At 50.5% G+C, this 18,671-nt stretch overlaps 1 protein-coding gene across 8 annotated transcripts in view; it reads left to right on the forward strand.

Annotated features, from left to right (window-relative positions):
* EIF4G3 (eukaryotic translation initiation factor 4 gamma 3) overlaps positions 1–18,671 on the forward strand; it is a 142,656-nt gene that overhangs the window by 108,985 nt on the left and 15,000 nt on the right. For 7 of the 8 annotated variants that reach the window (XM_069035132.1, XM_069035125.1, XM_069035127.1 and 4 more), the window contains 13 exons: positions 714–839; positions 1,906–2,016; positions 5,693–5,863; positions 6,804–7,001; positions 7,877–8,023; positions 8,306–8,542; positions 10,602–10,706; positions 12,033–12,165; positions 13,147–13,241; positions 14,784–14,877; positions 15,423–15,540; positions 16,828–17,051; positions 18,243–18,358. In XM_069035132.1, coding sequence (XP_068891233.1) covers positions 714–839; positions 1,906–2,016; positions 5,693–5,863; positions 6,804–7,001; positions 7,877–8,023; positions 8,306–8,542; positions 10,602–10,706; positions 12,033–12,165; positions 13,147–13,241; positions 14,784–14,877; positions 15,423–15,540; positions 16,828–17,051; positions 18,243–18,358 — 1,875 coding nt within the window. The remainder of the gene's footprint in view (positions 1–713; positions 840–1,905; positions 2,017–5,692; positions 5,864–6,803; positions 7,002–7,876; positions 8,024–8,305; positions 8,543–10,601; positions 10,707–12,032; positions 12,166–13,146; positions 13,242–14,783; positions 14,878–15,422; positions 15,541–16,827; positions 17,052–18,242; positions 18,359–18,671) is intronic. The other variant, XM_069035130.1, reaches the window with a different exon arrangement.

Raw genomic sequence — 18,671 nt, forward strand, 5'->3', positions numbered from 1 at the left:
AAGATCTTTAAGAACTCCATTCCCAGGCAGTTCTGGGATTTCTCTCCAACCTCATCTCAGAGCTGATTGTCTCTGCTGGAGGTCTAGGCTTGGGATTTCTGAGTGCTGGCACCAAGGCCTCGTTCTACTCTCACTGAGAACTGGGGAGTTCCTTGGCTTTGATGGAAGCCCCACAGACTCACTCTTGAGACTCGGGGATGTGGGTGATCCTTGTGTGCAGAAACATTTCTGCTCTGAGTTTCATACCCAGGCAAATTGTAAAATGCAGCTTTATTCCCAAAATTATTTCGTCCACCTTCTACTTTCCCATGATTGTTTCTCACTGTTCTGTGTTTGAGCTTCCTGGGCTCAGTTGCCCATCTCTCATGTTGGCACAAAAGCCATTGCTTTGAGGGAAGGTGGCAGTTTTGTGCTCCTAGACCAAGATGGGCCCGTGTTACCATGATTTTATCCTCCATAATTCCTGCTCAGCCTTGAAATATTTCTTCACTACCTGTTTCCTCAGTAGTCACCTGCAGAAGATGTATTTTAAATTAAATGCTTATTTTTAGTTAAGTGTGAATGCCTAAAACTTGAGCAGTTTGTTAAAAGCTTTAATTTGGATGTTAAATATGACTATTATGGTTTAGCAGAGGTTGTCTGTAGATTGCATGACCTTTGGTAGCTCAGCACCCCTGAGCAGCCCCTGTTTGTGTGCTCTGCTCCCGGCACAGGTCAATCAGCCGAAATTGCCACTGAGGACTCTGGACCCCCGGATCCTGCCACGAGGCCCCGACTTCACACCAGCCTTTGCTGATTTTGGGAGGCAAGCCCCTGGGGGAAGAAACGTGTCTGGAAGTGTGAGTTTACCCCAACTTGCTCATTTAAAAACTGGCCTTAACAGTGATAAAATCCCTCTTCAGGCTTTTGGGCCTCTTCTGATGTTCTGGTGGTTCTGGCTTTGTCAGGATGAATGCAGGGGTGATGTTTGCTTGGCTGACAAAACTTGGGGAAATTGGAAATGGTTGTGGATGTTTGTCACTGGTACGTATTGGTTGGGAAGGGTTCGATCTCCTTCCCGTTTCCCTGTGTGAGAGGGTGGAAGTGTTTCCACACCCGGACCCGGCAGTCGCGTGTGCGGTCGCACGTTCGTCGTTCAACAAACCCGGCGCCGGCGTGTCAGCCTGGGAGGCTGAGCTGCAAAACACGCCAACAGAGCAAGGAGGTTCTACTAACAAACAAAATGTACCCATCACTTTGTGTTCCTGCTTTCTCTGTGCTTCCCTGTGTTGCTTTAGTCACTTCATTCCTCGTTTTCCCACCTTTTCCCCTGCTTTTCTTTCACTTTCCCTTCTTTTCCCTGTGTCTGGCTTTGCCCACGCTCTGAAATCACTTCTTCACTCGTGCCTCTGCCATGTCTTTCCCTGGGGCACAGGTGCCCCCAGCACGTGCCACGCCGTCAGTGCCGCTGGAGGAGGACGCTGCCGCCGTTAGGGGCAATCACTGACTTCAGCTATTGAGCTGCTTCCGCTGTGTCCATCTGGATGTGTCTAACGACACAGCCATCGTGGATCTTTCAAACCTGCTGGTTCCAGAAGAGTTCCCTGAATCACCCCGACTTCCAAGTGTGCAGGTTTCCAGGAGTCAGACCCAGCACTTTTGGGTCAATGTAATATTTCTGGTTTGGGAGCAGCCTCGTGGCCGCTGCCTCGGTTCCGGGGTGCACATCCGTGTCTTGGAGCTGCCTCAGGGCCACTGTTTCTCTTGGAGCACCACCTGGTCCCCAAAACCTCGTGCAGTCGCCGGTGTTTCCCGTGTTTGGGGCGCGCAGGTTGTGCTGCGGCGCCTCCTCTCCTGTCGTGTGCTGAGCGTCGCGAGCCCTTCGGCGTCGGGGTAACGCGGCTGTCGCTCTTTGTCTCTCCGCAGGCCTGCAAAGTGCAGAGCACCCCTGGATTGCCCTCCCTGGCTCGGTGCGGGCCCCCAGCATGCCCTCTCTTGGTCTCGCCTCACCCACCATTGAGGAACCTGCCGATAGGGGTAAGCCAAATCCCCCCCTCTCCCCCCAGACTTTGCACCTTTTTGTAGAGTTGCCTTTTTTCCCAATGCCCACTGTTGATAAAGAATGACTGGCAGAAAACTTTACAAAAAGGTGCAACCTTGTTTAAAAAAAACCGAAACAAGACTTGCATTGTACCCCTCTAGGCAGTCTTCAGTGGTGGGTGGGACATCACCAGCTGAGGGCATGCTGGGACGTTGGCCTGAGCGGGATCCGCGAGGGTCTGCACTTTGCAGACCTGTGGAAAGGGGGAGAAAAGGTAAGTCCCGCTTACCCCGTTCATTTGGAGCATTCAGCACATAACATACATCTTACATTTGCGCCTTTGCAGAGCAGAGCCTCTCTTTGCCTTGTTCTGGAGGAGGGCTGGAAGGTGACGTGGTTTAACCAGCCTGTCCTCGATGCCGGCGGTTGTAGGATCAGAGGGTTCTGAGCCCCAGCAATGCCAGATGTTCCCCTCCTGTGACGCATGGCAACCCCTGCGTGTGCACTGCCTGTCCCCAGCCATCCCACCTCTGCACAGGCCATGCCATGAACCATCAAACCACTGCCTCTTCCTTGCCCCAAATAACGTCGAGCAGCTCAGCGCTAACCGCTTCCGGCACGTTGAGAATCTTTTGGTTTGCTTCTTTGGCTTTTGTCTTTGTCTCCCTCTTTTTGCTTGAACGTGTTGTATGACTGTTTCTGGCACTAACCAATGTCACGTCAGACGGCACCGGGGTGGAATTGCACAGGGGCAGAATCCAGCTGGGAAGGCTCTCTGGTGTAGGCAGGGTTAGGTGAGTGTGGCGGGTGAGGAGGTGCAGACTCAAGAGATGTGGGGCTGGAGCGGACAGATCTGTCCCTGCACAGGATGCGTCTGCTTTGTCCTTCCCGAGAGGTGATGGAAACTCAAATCACCTCAATTCTTGTTCCCAGAAGACAGAACCTGTCCCACCATCGAAGATCAATTTCACCATCTGCATTCGAAGCCTCTTGTAGAGGGAGAAGCACTTCCTTAAGTCCTTGGACGGTTTCTAAAGCATTTCTGTGACTTGTGGCCTGGGTGGGAGCACCAGATCAGGCTGTGCTGCTGTGAGTCTTTGGTTCCTCTGCAGGAGCCTTGTCCCCGTGTCTTCCTGCTTTCCTTTCCCCCTCTTCCTCTGGAAGAGAGGTCGTTCAGATTAATGCAGGAACACCTGGTAATGTGCCCCAGAACCATCATGGCTTACAGGAAGCCAGGCCTGAGCTCAGGCACCTCTTTACCTTGCTGTGTAAATCTAGAGCCAGAAACCCCTAGACCATTTCTGTTAAAAGTTAGATCCATCTATTATTTTATTACATCTTCAAAGGAGGCTTCTGTTCACTGATTGAAAACCTAATCACACAGTTTGAACGGAGTTACTCACAGATATTAAAAACATACAGTCTCTAAGAAAGTCTTTGCTGTGTTGATGCCTGAAAGGTCTGGGCTCAAAGGCAGCCGGATGTGAGGAGGTGACACGTGACACACTGGTGCTCCGTGCATCCCTCAGTTTTCCAACGGAATCACCTCGCCTCCTTCAGGGGTGGGTGTTGGCTAAAAGGGAGCATTTGCATGGACCCGTGCCCGAGGAAGCGCCGGCCTCTGCGACTCTGTCCCCGCGTGTTACAGCCTGGCATGTTCAGAAGGTCCTTCAGACCAGGGCTGCCTCTGTGCAGGAGATGGTGTGGCTGCAGGTCACCTCTCTTTGGCTTTGCCCCTGTTCCTGGGGAGAATGAGCCCAAAGGTTTGGGTTTTCAGGGCATGCTCCAGCCTGGCTCTGGTTGCAGAGCTGTCCCCGGGCAGGAGGTGTGTGGTGAGCTCTGGCACGTGTGGCTGTGACCAGTCCATCTTCTGTTACATCACTGTCTGGGTTTTGAGCTGGAGGAGGTCTCTTCTCCACGTTTGCAGCGTGGTCAGAGCCTGGGCAGCAGAAGTGTGTGCAGTGGTGTGACACCAGAGGAGGTGTGTGAAGGGGGGGCTGCGATCAGGCCTTGCTGTGCCAGACCGGTGTCGATCAGGGCCCGGGGTGGGAGCAGAGAGGGGTCACAGGGAGAGCTCGATGTCTGCTTTAGGAGGGTTTCTGACACACAAAAACATCCTGAAGGCTCCCTGTTCCACTGTTGATTCCTCAGGAGTGGTCAGCTGGTGTGGTTGTGCTACAAGTGGTTGGACTTGATGATCTTGGAGGTCTTTTCCAAGATAAATGATTCTGTGAATTACAGCATTCATGGGGCTTGTGCCCCATGCAGTTTGAATAATCTGCTGGGCTATTTCTGTGCATGCCAGGTGACGTGAACAGGGGTCTTTGTAAGCTGAGGGGAGCACACTGACACCCTGCCCCTTGGAGCCCTCTCCCAGGCGTCGCTGGGCACGCAGAGCAGGTCATGGCCTGAGGTCGTCATCTTCTGACAACATCTGTTGCTGTTGTCCGTAGTGAAGCCCAAACAAGAGCTCCAGCACTGCTGGTGATCGTGTTTATTTGCACACATTTACCTTGTCAAAGGCAAGTGGTTCATCTGCCTCCTGCCTTTAAGAAGGATTTTGCCTTTCAGTAACACAAACTCAGGTTTGTGGCTGATGTGTGACATAAGAGGCACCAGCCAAGAGCCCTTTTCTCCTATTCAGTGAAGCTCTTTGAATAACTGCAGTGGTTTGGCCTTTTTGATGCTTGTTGAACCCTTTGTTGAACAAAGCAGTGTTTGAAATGGCCCATCTTCCACAAGTGGCTGCTGAGCGGATTAATTACTGCTGTGGGAAGTACCAGGTTTGATAATGGAGTTTTGCTGCGTTAATTTGTACCTTGAGGTTGGAGATTTGTGATAAATGAGCTCAGAAATATGAAAGAGCATGGGGGCAGAACAACCTCCCAACAGCACCTGGTACCTTTAGTCCTTAATCAGAAGCCCCCAGATGATGAAGAGGAGCTTTGGGGGTGTCTTGTGCCCTACCAGTTGTACACTGAAAAACTCCCCAGCTGTGGCAGGTTTTGTGCCTCATTTGTTTGGGAGGAGCATCACGTTACACAGGATTGCAGAAGTGCTTGGTGCAGTTCCAAAGCACCCTGATTCCCTTTCTTTTGTGGAACCACCCAGAGTTTGTCCCACATCTGCTAGGATCCATATTTTTACAGTGCAGGAGCTGCAGTGATACTCCTTCAGTATGTTTTACGTAATTCCCATCTCAAAATGGCTCTGTTGGAAGCAATCCTCCAGTAAAACTTAACATTTCTGGCAGAGCTGCTAATCTATCATTGTCTAAGTGCTTGGGATGGCATGTTTGAAATACACCTGTAAGGGCTGAATTCTTCCACACCTTCGCTGTGGTGTCTCAGTTATGCAGTTTCTGACTCCCAAGAGGCACTTTAGGCCAGTGGGGTTCAGTTCTGCCCCACTGTAGCAGCACCCGGAGTGCTGCCAGATCGTGTAGGCAGAGTCATCCCACCTCTCTGTTGGGAAAAGCTGCCCAGAGAAACGTGTTTGGTGTCTCCATGTTCTGTGACCAGCCCGGAGCAGTGTTGGGCCAGAGGGACTCTTGGTGTCCCAGCAGGACGTGCTGGTGGTCAGTGGTGCCGTCAGCGGGTGTTGGCGTTTGCCCTGCAGCGTTATCCCATGTGAGCTTAAAGTGGGATATAACAGGGAATGTTTTTGTCCTAGTTGTTGAATGTTGGACCGAGGAGATCTCAGCCGGGCCAGAGGAGGGAGCCCAGGAAGATCATCACTGTGTGTGTGAAGGAGGACGTGCACCTGAAGAAGGCAGAGAACGCCTGGAAGCCAAGCCTGAAGAGGGAAAACCAAACGGAGGACCCGGAAAATGTCAAAACCCAGGTGAGAGCGAAAGCAGGCCTGAGGGTGCAGCAGCTGCAGCAGGTAATGGTAATTTGCCTTCCCTCTTGTGTCACAGTGAAAAAGGGCAGTGAAGTTCATTGGAATCCCAGCTTTCCCCTACCTTGATGGTATTTTTTGTATGTTTATTCTTGACCTGGAGTTTAAATGCCAGTCCTATATGTTAAGCAGAGAACACCAGACAACCTCCTACCTTTCTTCCAGGATTGCTTTTCTACTGCTGTTTTACTGGAATATTTCTGTCTCTGTTCTAAAGCAAACAGCCCTACATTCCCAGCATAGAACTTGCTTTTCATCCCCTTTTAGACCACATTTCTGCACTGAATCCTCACCAAGACTGAGGTTCCTCTGTGAAATCCCTCGGTTGGTCCTGCCCAGCCCAACAGTGCTGTCTGAAGCTCCCTCTGTCCTTCTCCCTTTCCTCTCCTCCGTGGGACAGCTGCTCTGGGAGGAGGTGTTTGTCTGGTGGTCAAGCTTGTAATTTGTAGGATAAGTTGGGATGGTCTTGAAGGACACTGGAATTCTGGTTTTGGAGCTAATGGTGGCATTGCTGGCCTCATTGTCATCCTGGATAGGAAAAAATAAAGTGCCTTAAAGTGAATTTTAGGAGAGGTTGGTTACGTCTGGCTGAAGGAGACACAGGCCACTCCCTGTCAGTTTGTATCTCATGGATTAAACTGATACAAAAAAGAGTTTTTCTGACCGGAAGGGCTTTGTGCCTCTGTTGCACTTGACAAAAGCACTTGGGCGGTTCCAGCACTCCTGCCCTGCAGCCTTGGTCTTTGGTAGCCAAGTGAGAAGTGGGGTTGGGTGTGGTGTGTCACTCAGCTTCCCAGACATTCCCCTGTAAGAAGCATCCTGGCTCGTTCCTGAAATCCCCCTGCACCCCTTGTGCCTGAACTTCAGTGTTTCTGTCATTCAGGAGCTGTTCCGCAAGGTACGAAGCATCTTGAACAAGCTGACGCCCCAGATGTTCAACCAGCTCATGAAGCAGGTGACAGACCTGACGGTGGACACAGAGGAGAGGCTGAAGGGAGTCATCGACCTGGTCTTCGAGAAGGCCATCGACGAGCCCAGCTTCTCGGTGGCGTACGCCAACATGTGCCGGTGCCTGGTGACGGTAAGAGCCGCCCGCAGCTCGGGAACCCTCTGGGCAGTGTTCAGCACGGCACCCCACGGGCTGGTGGGCAGTGACAGAGCCCGGGGAGAGCAGAGTTAAGTGTTTGTTCTGAGTGTAAGTGAGAGTAGTTAATGTGGAGTATTTGTTTGTTGGCCGTGCCCGAGGCGGAGGGATTTGAGGGAGCAGTTGTTGTTGGGAGTTGAGGACTCTGCTCCACCTGGTCACGAGATGCGATTTGGGAAGTTCAGAAAATCACGGAAGCATGGAATGGTATAGGTGGGAAAGGGAACTTAAAGCTCTTCTCATTGCACTCCCTGCCATGGGCAGGGACACCTTCCACTGTCCCAGGCTGCTCCCAGCCCCAATGTCCAGCCTGGCCTTGGGCACTGCCAGGGATCCAGGGGCAGCCACAGCTTCTCTGGGCACCCTGTGCCAGGGCCTGCCCACCCTTCTGTGTCTGTCATTTCCAAGGGAGCCCAAGATGAGCCAGGCTTTGCACAGATCATTCTCAGATGGTGAATTTGGGACAAAATATCCCCCTTTTCCCCGGGTCCTTCATGACATGCAATGAAGGAATACAGCTTAAGCCTGCGGCACAGAACAGGAGCGGTTTTAAGCAGGAGGTGTTTTTAAGGGATCCTGTGGATGAAAATGTAATCCATCCCCGGGCAGAGGTGGTGTCAGCCAAGTTTGGAGTGTGACTTTATATCTGCAGTGTAAAACTCCACTGGAAATCCTGACGTGAGGCTTCACTTTCACAGCTGTGCGGAGCCACACAGCTCAACATGAAGAGCATAATAAATTGTTATAGCTGACCCCTCCTCTGTGGAGTTTATCCCTATTTCTGCTGATGTTTTTCTTCCTTCTCACTCCAGCTGAAAGTGCCCATGGCAGACAAACCTGGGAGCACAGTAAATTTCCGCAAGTTGCTGTTAAATCGCTGCCAGAAGGAATTTGAAAAGGACAAGGCTGACGACGATGTCTTTGAAAAGAAGCAGAAGGAACTCGAAGCTGCCACCACTGTAAGTGGTGTTTTTCTCCATAAGTTCTTAGAGTTCCCTCAGAAAATTATTTCCTTTTGAGACGGCAGTTGATCTGGGGGGATTCTGGAGCTGAGACTTTCATTCTGTCACTGTGCCTGAGGATAACAAAAAATATTTGCCTTGACAGTGGGTTTATACCAGCATCTTTCAGGGCTTTAGGAGGAAAAGAGTAAACAGTGTCTATGAACATAAAACTGGATCTTTCAAAGAGTTCTGTGCACTGGGAACATGGTTTCGCAGAGCTGTTTTCCTGTTTTACAGCCAGAGGAGAAGACACGGCTCCATGACGAGCTGGAAGAGGCCAAGGACAAAGCCCGGCGGAGATCCATTGGGAATATAAAATTCATCGGCGAGCTTTTCAAGCTGAAGATGCTGACGGAGGCCATCATGCACGACTGCGTGGTGAAGCTGCTGAAAAACCACGACGAGGAGTCCCTCGAGTGCCTTTGCCGCCTGCTCACGACCATTGGCAAGGACCTGGACTTTGAGAAGGCAAAGGTGGGGCAGGAATGGGAGCAAGGGATGAGGCTCTCTGGGCAGGGCTGGAAAAATGGGTGTGGGGTGTTCTTATTTGAAAATTTGTTTTTTCTTCAGGAATTTCCATATGGCATGAGGAAATCATCCACTCCTCTGTGGATGTTTCGTCATGACCTGGCCTTGCTCCCTGCTCTTTAATAGATTCTGTGTCATTTTCAACAGTGTTCTCCAGTTGCTGTTTCCGAAGATTTTATCCAAACACACAGCCCAGAAATGCTCAATGTTTACTTTTTCCAAGTTGAATGTCCCTCTCTCTGTAGTTCCCAAAACATGAATATTTCCAGTTGAAGGTTTATATTACCTACAGAAGCCGCCATTTAATGTGTTGTTCAGGTGAAATCTAAAACACCCTCATTAACCAGTCCAAACTCCTGCCTGAGCCTCGGGGGTGCCTTTATTTTGTGTCATCCTTGTCTCCAGTTGTGCTGGGATGTGGCAGCTGTTCTGCAACCACAGCGCTCCTGCATCCTCCTCCCTGTTTTCCAGCAAATATATCTGTAGCACAGAGCACAGAGCACTCCAAGAGCTTCTCTTGGCACAGACAATCTGCTGCTCCTTCACAAAAACCAGGCTTGGGATGAAAAACTCGAGGGTTTTGCCAGGAATCAGTGGGACTCGGCTCTGGAAACAAACGGAGCTAATTGTGTTCAGCTGCCCAGGGCAGGGAGTTCCCTCTCCACACGCTGGATCTCAGGGATCAATCCTGAGCCTTAAGGGGAAGGAATTTCCCAGATTGTTCTGTGAGCATTGACCAAAACAACGTGGTTTTATCAGCAATCCCCAGGCTAAACATCCCATGCTGTGAACGCAGCACCAAGCATGGGACCAGCGTGGGATTCAGTTTCTCCGTGTGCTTTGGGAAGAAAACCAGGTCTGAATTCCAAGCTGAGGTCAGGCTGGATGAGGCCTGGATGCTGTTTTGGTCTTTTTGAGCACTGTAAAAGCCAACATTTTGGGGCTCTGCTGGTCCTGCACCCTCGAGCGGGGCATGGTGGGGCACGGAGCAAGGGAGCAATTCCAGATGCCTCTGTCCTGTCTTTGGGTTTGGTTATTTCTATCAAGACTGAGAGAATCCTTCTTAATGGGGTAGACATTTTATTATGTGTTTTTATTGAAGCTGAACTGTTAGTCATAGTTTAATTAAAACTTCTGAACTAAGTCCATTGGTAATATTTCCCCATGATCCCTAACTTCGGAAACATTTGCTCCCAGAGCTGGAACTTTCCAAGGCAAGGCCAGACACAAATTTTAATGGGCTTTTTCTTGTTTGTTTAACTACAAGGACAAGGGTTTAGCTGGTTTTTAGTGCAGAGACAGGGAAACACTATAGAAAAGTGCTCTGAAACTCTTGTTTGAAACAACCAGAGGCCCTATTTTGAGAAAAAGGCTTTTTAGAGCTTGGTGAGCCAAGTTTAGACCTAACAGGAGCTTCTCTGCTTTCATGTCTTAATGTGAACCTATTGGGATTTTTCCACATCATGATTTTCTGGATGAGAAGGAGTTTGTGGGGTTTTTTCCCACTCCGAGCCCATTAAACTGTTGTTGTAGAGAGACCCAGAGCTGCTGCTCAGCCTGGCCTGGCTCAGACAGCTCGGGGGGTAAACCATGCAGTGATGTGTCTTAGGCTGGTTTTGTACCCATTTTGTTTCCTGAGCCAGTTTTTCTTGGTCTGAGGTGAGCACACAGCTGATTTGAGGAGGGGGAGCTCAGAATGAGATCTATTTTCAATGGATGTAATGTTTATTATGTAAGTGCAGAGGGCATTCATTGTTTGAGTAATTGAAAACCCAGAGAAAGTGCGTGCCTGCACACTTGCGCCTCATTTCCTGCACGTGCTGCCCTGTGCACCCTCCAGTCCATCCTGGAGGAGTGTACAAGACCCAGCACTCAGCTCTCTGGGGAGCAGCCCTGTGTCCCCTGGTGTTTCCAGCATGGGAATGCAGGAGCAGCTGGGTGCCCCTCAAGGGAGTATTTTCATTTTCCTCCACAACACACTGATGATGCTGTTTTTCTTGTCTAGCCCCGCATGGACCAGTATTTTAATCAGATGGAGAAGATTGTGAAAGAGAGGAAAACCTCCTCAAGGATTCGATTCATGCTTCAGGATGTAATAGACCTAAGGCTGGTAGGTCACAACTCCAGTGAGGAAAAGCATGAAATCATGGAAGCTCAGACTGGTTTGGGTTGGAAGGGACCTTAAGGATCATCTCATTCCACCCCCTGCTGCGGACAGGGACACCTTCCACTATCCCAGGGTGCTCCAAGCCCCATCCAGCCTGGCCTTGGGCACTTCCAGGGATCCAGGGGCAGCCACAGCTTCTCTGGGCACCCTGTGCCAGGGCCTGCCCACCCTCACAGCCAAGAATTTCTTCCCAATATCCCATCTAACCCTGCCCTCTGGCAGTGGGAAGCCATTCCCCCTTGTCCTCTCCAGCTCTCCTGGAGCCCCTTTAGGCCCTGGAAGGGGCTCTGAGTTCTCCCTCAGCCTTCTCTTCTCCAGGTGAACATGCCCAGCTCTCCTGCCAGTCTGTCATGTTCCCTTCCATATCCAGACTGGATAAGCTCTCGTGCAAGAGCAGGGATTCACGGCTCAAGTAGGATGTTGGGGGGAGATCTGTTCCCCTTCTCCCCAAAGCCTGGCTGTTCAAAGCCAGGAGATGTCTCCACGTTGTCCTGGTGCCATGGTCAGTACATGTGTGGTGCACAGGGTCCCCACACTGTTCAGGTGAAGATGTGACCACAGGTGGAACAAACCTTCCCAGCACCTGTGATTTTTCCCCCAGGGGACCTGTTTTGGGTTGTGTGGAGGCTGAAGTCACCATTTTGGCTGCAGGTAGATAATTGCCCCGAGAGCTGTAATGAGGCTGCAGCAAGATAAGGGACAGCATGGTCATTCCAGGGCTGGAAGGGTCTGAGCAGTGCATGGCTGAAAAGACACATCAAGCAGGGAAAGTGTTTTTGGAGTGACAGCTGCCCCTCTCTGCAGGATTCCTGTCTCAGCCATCACCATTCCTGGATTGGCAAAGCACTGTCTCCACTTAAAATCAGTCACTTTTTGCTTTTTTTATTTTCAAGGTTTCATTTTTTCCCCTCAAGCTTGATGGAAAGGCTCCCACCAAGAGTGTCAGTCATAGAGTGACAGCAGCTCTTCTCTTTCCTCTGAACCTTGAATGAGTGGGAAGCTGGGAATGTGCAGGCTGGGGGTTGACATGTCTTGAACTCAGTCAGGTCTTCACTGCAGTCTCTACCCGAGCACAGGGCTTTGCTCTCTGGTGCTGGGATAACCATGTCCATAACATGTCCCAGCTCCACAGGATTTTCTCTGGCCCCTCTAAGGCATGGCAAGGGTGGGAGGATGAGGCTTCGTTCCCAATGTTCAAATTCCCCACATTTGATGCTCCCCTGGAAGTTTCCCTGAGCACGTGTTTGGTTTTTTTTGCTTCTTCCCCAGTGCAACTGGGTGTCACGGAGAGCAGACCAGGGCCCCAAGACCATCGAGCAGATCCACAAAGAAGCCAAGATTGAGGAGCAGGAAGAACAGAGGAAGGTGCAACAACTCATGACCAAAGACAAGAGGAGACCAGGTAAAGTGAAAGCCAAGTTGGCTGCTCCTTTCACTCATTTCACACCCTGTGGCCTTAGAGGGAATCCCACATAAAAGGAAAAAATCTGGTGGTGTTTTTTTTTTCTCAAGTGTAATGAGCAAAGGGAATTGGGGCCTGATTGTGGCAGAGGCTGGAAAAGGAACAGATTTGCCATGGATTGGCTGTGGGGATTTTCAGGGGCAAATCCCATAGGTGAAAACAGCCAACCACAGGCCAACAGTGCTTAAGTTTTCCATTCATTCAAACCATGTTTGATTTTGTGACAGGCTGCCAGAAATCTGTTCTAACTTGGGAGTCAGATTTGCCATCCATTCTCATAACACTGCAGAGTCTCATTTCAAGAGAAAAACATCTCATTTCAGGAGTAACCGTGTTGTCTTCAGCTGTTACAGTCGTGAGGTGCTGACTCTGCATGAGGGAGTGTCTTGGCTTAAACTGCTCCTGGCCCTCAGGGCACTACCTGAAGATGAATTTGGAGTGACTGGGAAAATGAAGTCTGGGACAGAGCAGGGCAAGGAGAAAGTAATTTTGGGGATTCTTTAATACTAAGGATTGTCAAATGAAAGTGCTTTGAAAACAGGGTGTAAAGAAAATACATGTAGAGTTCAATTATCCTGAAAGTGACACCAGGAGAAGGAGAGGAACCTGGGAGTGCCTGAGGGGCTCCGTGTCAGACCTGCCAAGCACTGCAGGAATGTGTGGGGTGAGTGAGCCTCTGGTCAGGGAAGGCATCTCACCTGCTCCTTCCATGAGCTCGTGAATGTGCAGCATCTGCAGGAATGCAGAGGAATCCAGCCAGGAACCATCCCTTCCAAAAGCAGCCCTTGAAAGGAGAGAGAGCTTTTGTGTCAAGGCTGTTTTGTAAAAACACAGGCAGGCAGGCTGGTTGTGTCATGTCAGTGGGACAGACATTGCTGAGCAGCGGGGTGAGCTGAGGAGGGTTCTGTTTGTCACCCTCAGGTGTCCCACGGGTCGATGAAGGCGGCTGGAACACTGTGCAGGGGGCAAAGAACAGCAGAGTGCTGGACCCCACCAAGTTCCTTAAAATCACCAAGGTAGGTGCCAGCACAAGGCTCCTTCAGGGCAATAAAACATCTGTCAGTCCAGGAAGGACTGGGATGGTGTGTACAGGTCACAACTTGGGGTTGGGACATTTTAAATCCTCAGAGTTAGTACTGTGTGTAGATAAAGCTCCATTATCTTCTGGATGTTCCTTTTGTCCTGAGAGAGAGGAGTGTGCAGACTTTCTTTCTTAGGTTCACAGTGTCCTTTTAGTAATTCAGAAGCTCTCGTAGTCAGAAAATCTGCATTTTATTCAGTGATGAAAATGTGAGTCAGGGTACTGTGTGACATGGAGAGGCAGCACAGCACCCACGTTTGATGGGTCTCAAATACATCACTTGGGGGTCTCAAACACCTGCTGGAAATCCTTGGCTGCCTCAAGTTCTTGAGACCCTATTCTGATGCTGCTCCTCAATAGAACAGGGAGGCCACATCCACTTTGACGTGTCACAAACAGCAACACTCCAGACTTGGGAGGCTCCAGTAGAATGGGAAGAGCTGTGTCTGCTTTTAGAGGTTTCTTGATTTGGTGGCATGGTTGCATCCCCCAATACGTGATAAACTTTTGTATTCATCCTCCAGATGAGCAGCTTCCTGTTATTTCACCATTAGACTGGTGGATTTGGGACAGTTTTCCAGGCTGCAGGTTGGGCAAGTTGGAGATTTCTCCTTTTTTAAACTTCAGAACAGCTCTGGGTTTTCTTGCCAAGGAAAAGTCTGGCCTTTGCATTAATCAGTGACTCCTAAATATTCCCTTGTCCCACTTAATGTCACTCGCCCTGAATTTTTACACTCAGTGCCTGGATTCTTGGAGAGCTGTAAGGCAGGACCTGGACAGACTGCAGCCCTTCTGCAGATCCAGTCAGTTTGTTCCTTCGGAAAGTCATAAAACAGTCTCCAAAACTTCATTAGCAGGAGAGGTTCAGCCTCCTCCTGCCTGGGCTTATGGCTCACCTGGGAAAAGCCCTTCTCCTCTGTTCCATACAAATGGAGCTGGTTCCACAGCAGCTGCTTTGGAAGGAGAGAGGGGCTCACCAGAGATCTACGAGGTCACAACCTCCTTGTCAATAAATTCTCCCACTGAACATTGTAAAATCAATGTTCTCTTCTTGCCAGACACCACTTCTTCCCTCCAAGTTCTGCGACCTGTTGTCCTTTGCCCTCTGGATTGTTTGGTACCCTGCAGATCCCCGCAAAGCCATGATGGACAGTGGAGCTGTTCACACATTACAAACGGACTGAACATCTTTCAAGTACAGATACACTGAGCTTTTCCACCTTCCTGAGCTTCAAATTCCCAATAAAACGAAGCTCCTGCTCACTGTGAATGTCTCTCACTGGCATTTGGAAGAGGCTCTTTGTGATACCCTTTGTTGTTTGCGTCCTCTGTCTTGGGCCGCGGTTTGGTCTTCCAGAAATATCTTAAAGTGTATTTTGGTGTTCACAAGACTGGGATTGTTGCCAAAAAAGTCTCCCATTTATTATTAAATGGTATGATTTGCCCTTGTAATGGTACATCCTGGTGTGTTTTACAGCCCACAATAGATGAGAAGATTCAGCTCGTGCCTAAAGCCCAGTTGGGCAGCTGGGGGAAGGGCAGCAGTGGTGGAGCCAAGGCAAGCGAGATGGGTAAGTCAGGAGGGACCCTCACCCTCGGCTGTGCTGCCAAAGAGCAGGTTTGGGTGGGGTTCACAGAACGATGGAATGTCCTCAGCCAGGAGGGACCCACAAGGATCGGAGTCCAGCCCCTGGCCCTGCCCAGACCCCCAACAGCCCCACCCTGGGCATCCCTGGCAGCCTCGGGGCCGTGCCCATTCCCTGGGGAGCCTGGGCAGTGCCCAGCACCCTCTGGGGGAAGAACCTTTCCTGATATCCAACCTAAACCCTCCCCTGACACAGCTCCAGCCGTTCCTGGTCCTGTCCTGGGCACAGAGCAGGGATCAGAGCTGCCCCTCAGGAGGAGCTGCAGCCCCCAATGAGGGCTCCCCTCAGTCTCCTCCCCTCTCTGTGTGACCTCCTGACAAGAAGGGTTGAAGCGGGGCAGGACCAGCCTTTTCCCTGCACTTCTCTCCCCATCGCTCTGAAACAGCTCTGGCTGAACTGCTCAGTGATGCCAAGGTAGCAGCAGCTCCTGACCTTGTCACTCTGCTCTGTGTTGTCTCCACGATCTCCAGACTCCTTGCGACCAAGTGCCACAAGTCTGAACAGATTTTCTGCCCTGCAGCCTCCAGTCTCCCCAGTATCTGCCTCATCTGCATCTTCAGAACTAGAATCTCGCAGGGCCTTAACGAGGTGAGTGTTGCTCCGTCTCTCTTCCCTGCTGCACTTTGCACCCCCTGCTCTGGGTACCAGCACTCAGAAAGAAGAGAATTCCTTGCCTTTCCAGGAATTCCCCTCTGAGTTAGCTTCAAACACACCTGTATTTTATAATACCATAGGAGAGACAGGTGGAATTCATTTTTAAAGCCATTTTGATGAATGTTTTTATACCCTTCAGCTAAGGGTAGTTGTGTTTAACAGATCAAAAACTCTTCAGATAAAAAGTAGTAATAAATAGGTTGGATTTAATAGCTGTGAGTTCAGCCAGGTCAGTAGGTTTATTTATCCAGAAAAACACACCTAAAACCTGGCAGAAATGCAGCATAAAACAGTGTCTGACCCTTCCCAGCAGGTGTTACCTGCCCATGCTCCCGCATGCCACAAAACGCTCCAGAGCCTCTCTCTCACTCCAATTCCTTCAGGGCTGCAGCCACTCCAGCTTGGAGCATGAAACATGTATTAACCCTCAATAATTTATTAACTCTAGACACGGTTTATAAATGTACAGTTCATTTAAAAGGTCACTGGATCTTCCTTCCAGTGCACACGAGCTGCTGAAGTGTTTTCCTGGGTTGTGCCTCTAATGTTTTCCCTCCTATTTCACTTACTCCATTTTGGTATTGTTTTGCCCATCTTACTCGTTAACACAATAGTTAATAGGACAGATCATTGTCACCTGTTGCTGGAAGCGTTCACTGTTTGGGAGGTATTTTTCAATAAATGGGTAAAAAATACAACTCTGATGGGATCACAGAATGGTTTGGGTTGGAGAGACTTTAAAGATCACCCAATCCCACCCCCCGTCATGGGCAGAGACACCTTCCACTATCCCAGGGTGCTCCAAGCCCCGTCCAACCCAGCCTTGGACACTTCCAGGGATGGGGCAGCCACAGCTGCTCTGGGCACCCTGTGCCAGGGCCTCCCCACCCTCACAGGGAGGAATTTCTTTGCAACATCTAATCTAAAGCTCTCACACCATTTCAAAGTGAAACAGAGTCCTTGTGTTATAAAATTCACAATTCCATGTATAAAATGGGTGCTGCAGAGCACTGCTTTTCCATGTGTTCCCTAGCAAGCATTGGCTCTGCCTGTCCACTCTGGGTATTTGTGTATGCGCATCCCTGAAACTGAGTTAATTTTGGTTGTAGGTACAGCTGTAAGAAATGGAGTCAGCAATCCTGTGGGGTTTGGGGGTGGTTTTTCCTGCAGTGAAGCCCTCAGGTACCTTCTCTAACCTCTGAGTGTGTTTGTGTTCGGCAGTCGTGGGAGCACAGGCAGGGAGAAGAACGACAAACCTCTGCCACCTTCCCTGTCCCGGCCCAACACCTTCCTCCGGGGCAGCAGCAGCAAGGAGCTGCTGCTGGACAACCAGGCCCAGGAGGAGCAGCGCAGGGAGATGCTGGAGACGGTGAAGCAGCTGACAGGAGGCATGGAGATGGACAGGAACAGCACCGAGGCCGAGAGGAACAAAGCCAAGGAATCTGGTAACGGCTCCTCTGTGCTTGGGGAATCTTGCTGAGTGTGTGGAAAAGCAGGAGGATCTGTCAGGAGCAGTGACACTGTCAGGCTGCTGCAGCTGTGATGCACCTCCCAGAGCTGGGTAACAGCTGAGTCAGGCAGGCCTCGGCCTCATCCCTCTCCAGCTCCTCTGTAGGATCCAGCAGAGCTGAAAGGCTGCAGGTGCCAGCACAACACCACGCCATGGCATTGTCTTGCCTGTTTTGGCCTGTCACTGTCCCACTGGCTTCTGGGCACAAAGTCCCCCAAGTCAGTGTCAGTTCTTCAGGAATGCTTTTTCAGTGCCCAGTAAAGCTGTATCTACCCTTTCCAAGCATTCCCCTGGGCCAGGGCAGGGATTTGGGTCTGGGACAGATGGTGCACAGCAGCTTTTTAGCACCATGTCGTTGCCAGCTCTCCTCCTGAGCTGGCCCTGGTGCAGTGGGACAGTGGCACCCACCAAGGTGACTCGACTGTCACCTTGTCAGTCCTGCAGCTCCTACTTTTCCTTCCTGCCAGCCTGGGCTGGTTTGTTAGTGGGAAAATGTGGACTCCCAGGGGTTGTTCCCTGTGGACAGAACCTTTATAGTAAGGACAGCGTTCAGCCCCTTCCCTGGGAAACATCTGGAAACTGCTGCAGTGAGGGAAACACCTTGACTGCCACAGCACAGCACAGGCCTATCCTGAAGCTTTGGGACGTTGTGGACAATCCACGGGCACCAGAGTTTTGGGATGTGATCAGGAGATTGTCTTGGGCTGCTGCCCATTGCAGTCAGCGTATTTTAACTTCGCTGCAACAGCTCCCATTTAATTATTTAATGGTTGCAGAGAGCTTTGAAGGTATTCGACCTGTGCCACTGCCAGCTGTGATCCTGCAAGGTCAAGTTACAGAGATACTGGGAGTTCCTATGGGGGAAAAGTAGCCAGGAAGGAATCACAGAATCCCAGAATGGTTTGAGTTGGAAGGAGCCTTAAACTCATCCAGTTCCAACCCCCTGCCATAGGCAGGGACACCTTCCACCTATCCCAGGTTGTTCCAAGCCCCATCAAAGAACTACCCTGTGCCTGAGGATGGGACAGGGGACACACCTGCTCTGGTGACTTCTGTTCTCAGAATGTCAGCTCTGAAATGCTGATTTTCCTTTTCCAAACATTTCTTTTTGCTGTATTTCCACCAGCCAAGCCAGAAGCTCCCCCAGCTCCAGTGCAAGAAAAGCCTTCGCTATCAGAAGAGGAAATAGAGAGAAAATGCAAATCTATCATTGATGAGTTCTTGCATATTAATGATTTTAAGGTAAGCAAGATGAAAACCTCTCTTAACAGAAAGCTCTGAGGGTATGGAGTGCTTTCTCTCCAGGATCTGTCTCTGTGAGCACCCAGCCCACACAGAGGCAGTGGAAGCAGCGGGGCCGGGCAGAATCCAGGCAGCAGCAGCAGCTCCATGAGCCGTGTCAGGACAGTTGTCTCCCAAGCTTGTTTTCTGCCCTGCTGGTCACAGGAAAAATAGCCCAGCCTGTGTGTTTTAAGTAGTAAGATGGATGTGTATCTGTCATGAATCACTGAGCAGCTCCATAATACCAGCAATTCTGGAAGCAGAAAAGCTAGTG

This window comes from Aphelocoma coerulescens, chromosome 21 (genome assembly GCF_041296385.1).
Source record: "Aphelocoma coerulescens isolate FSJ_1873_10779 chromosome 21, UR_Acoe_1.0, whole genome shotgun sequence".
NCBI lineage: Eukaryota > Metazoa > Chordata > Aves > Passeriformes > Corvidae > Aphelocoma > Aphelocoma coerulescens.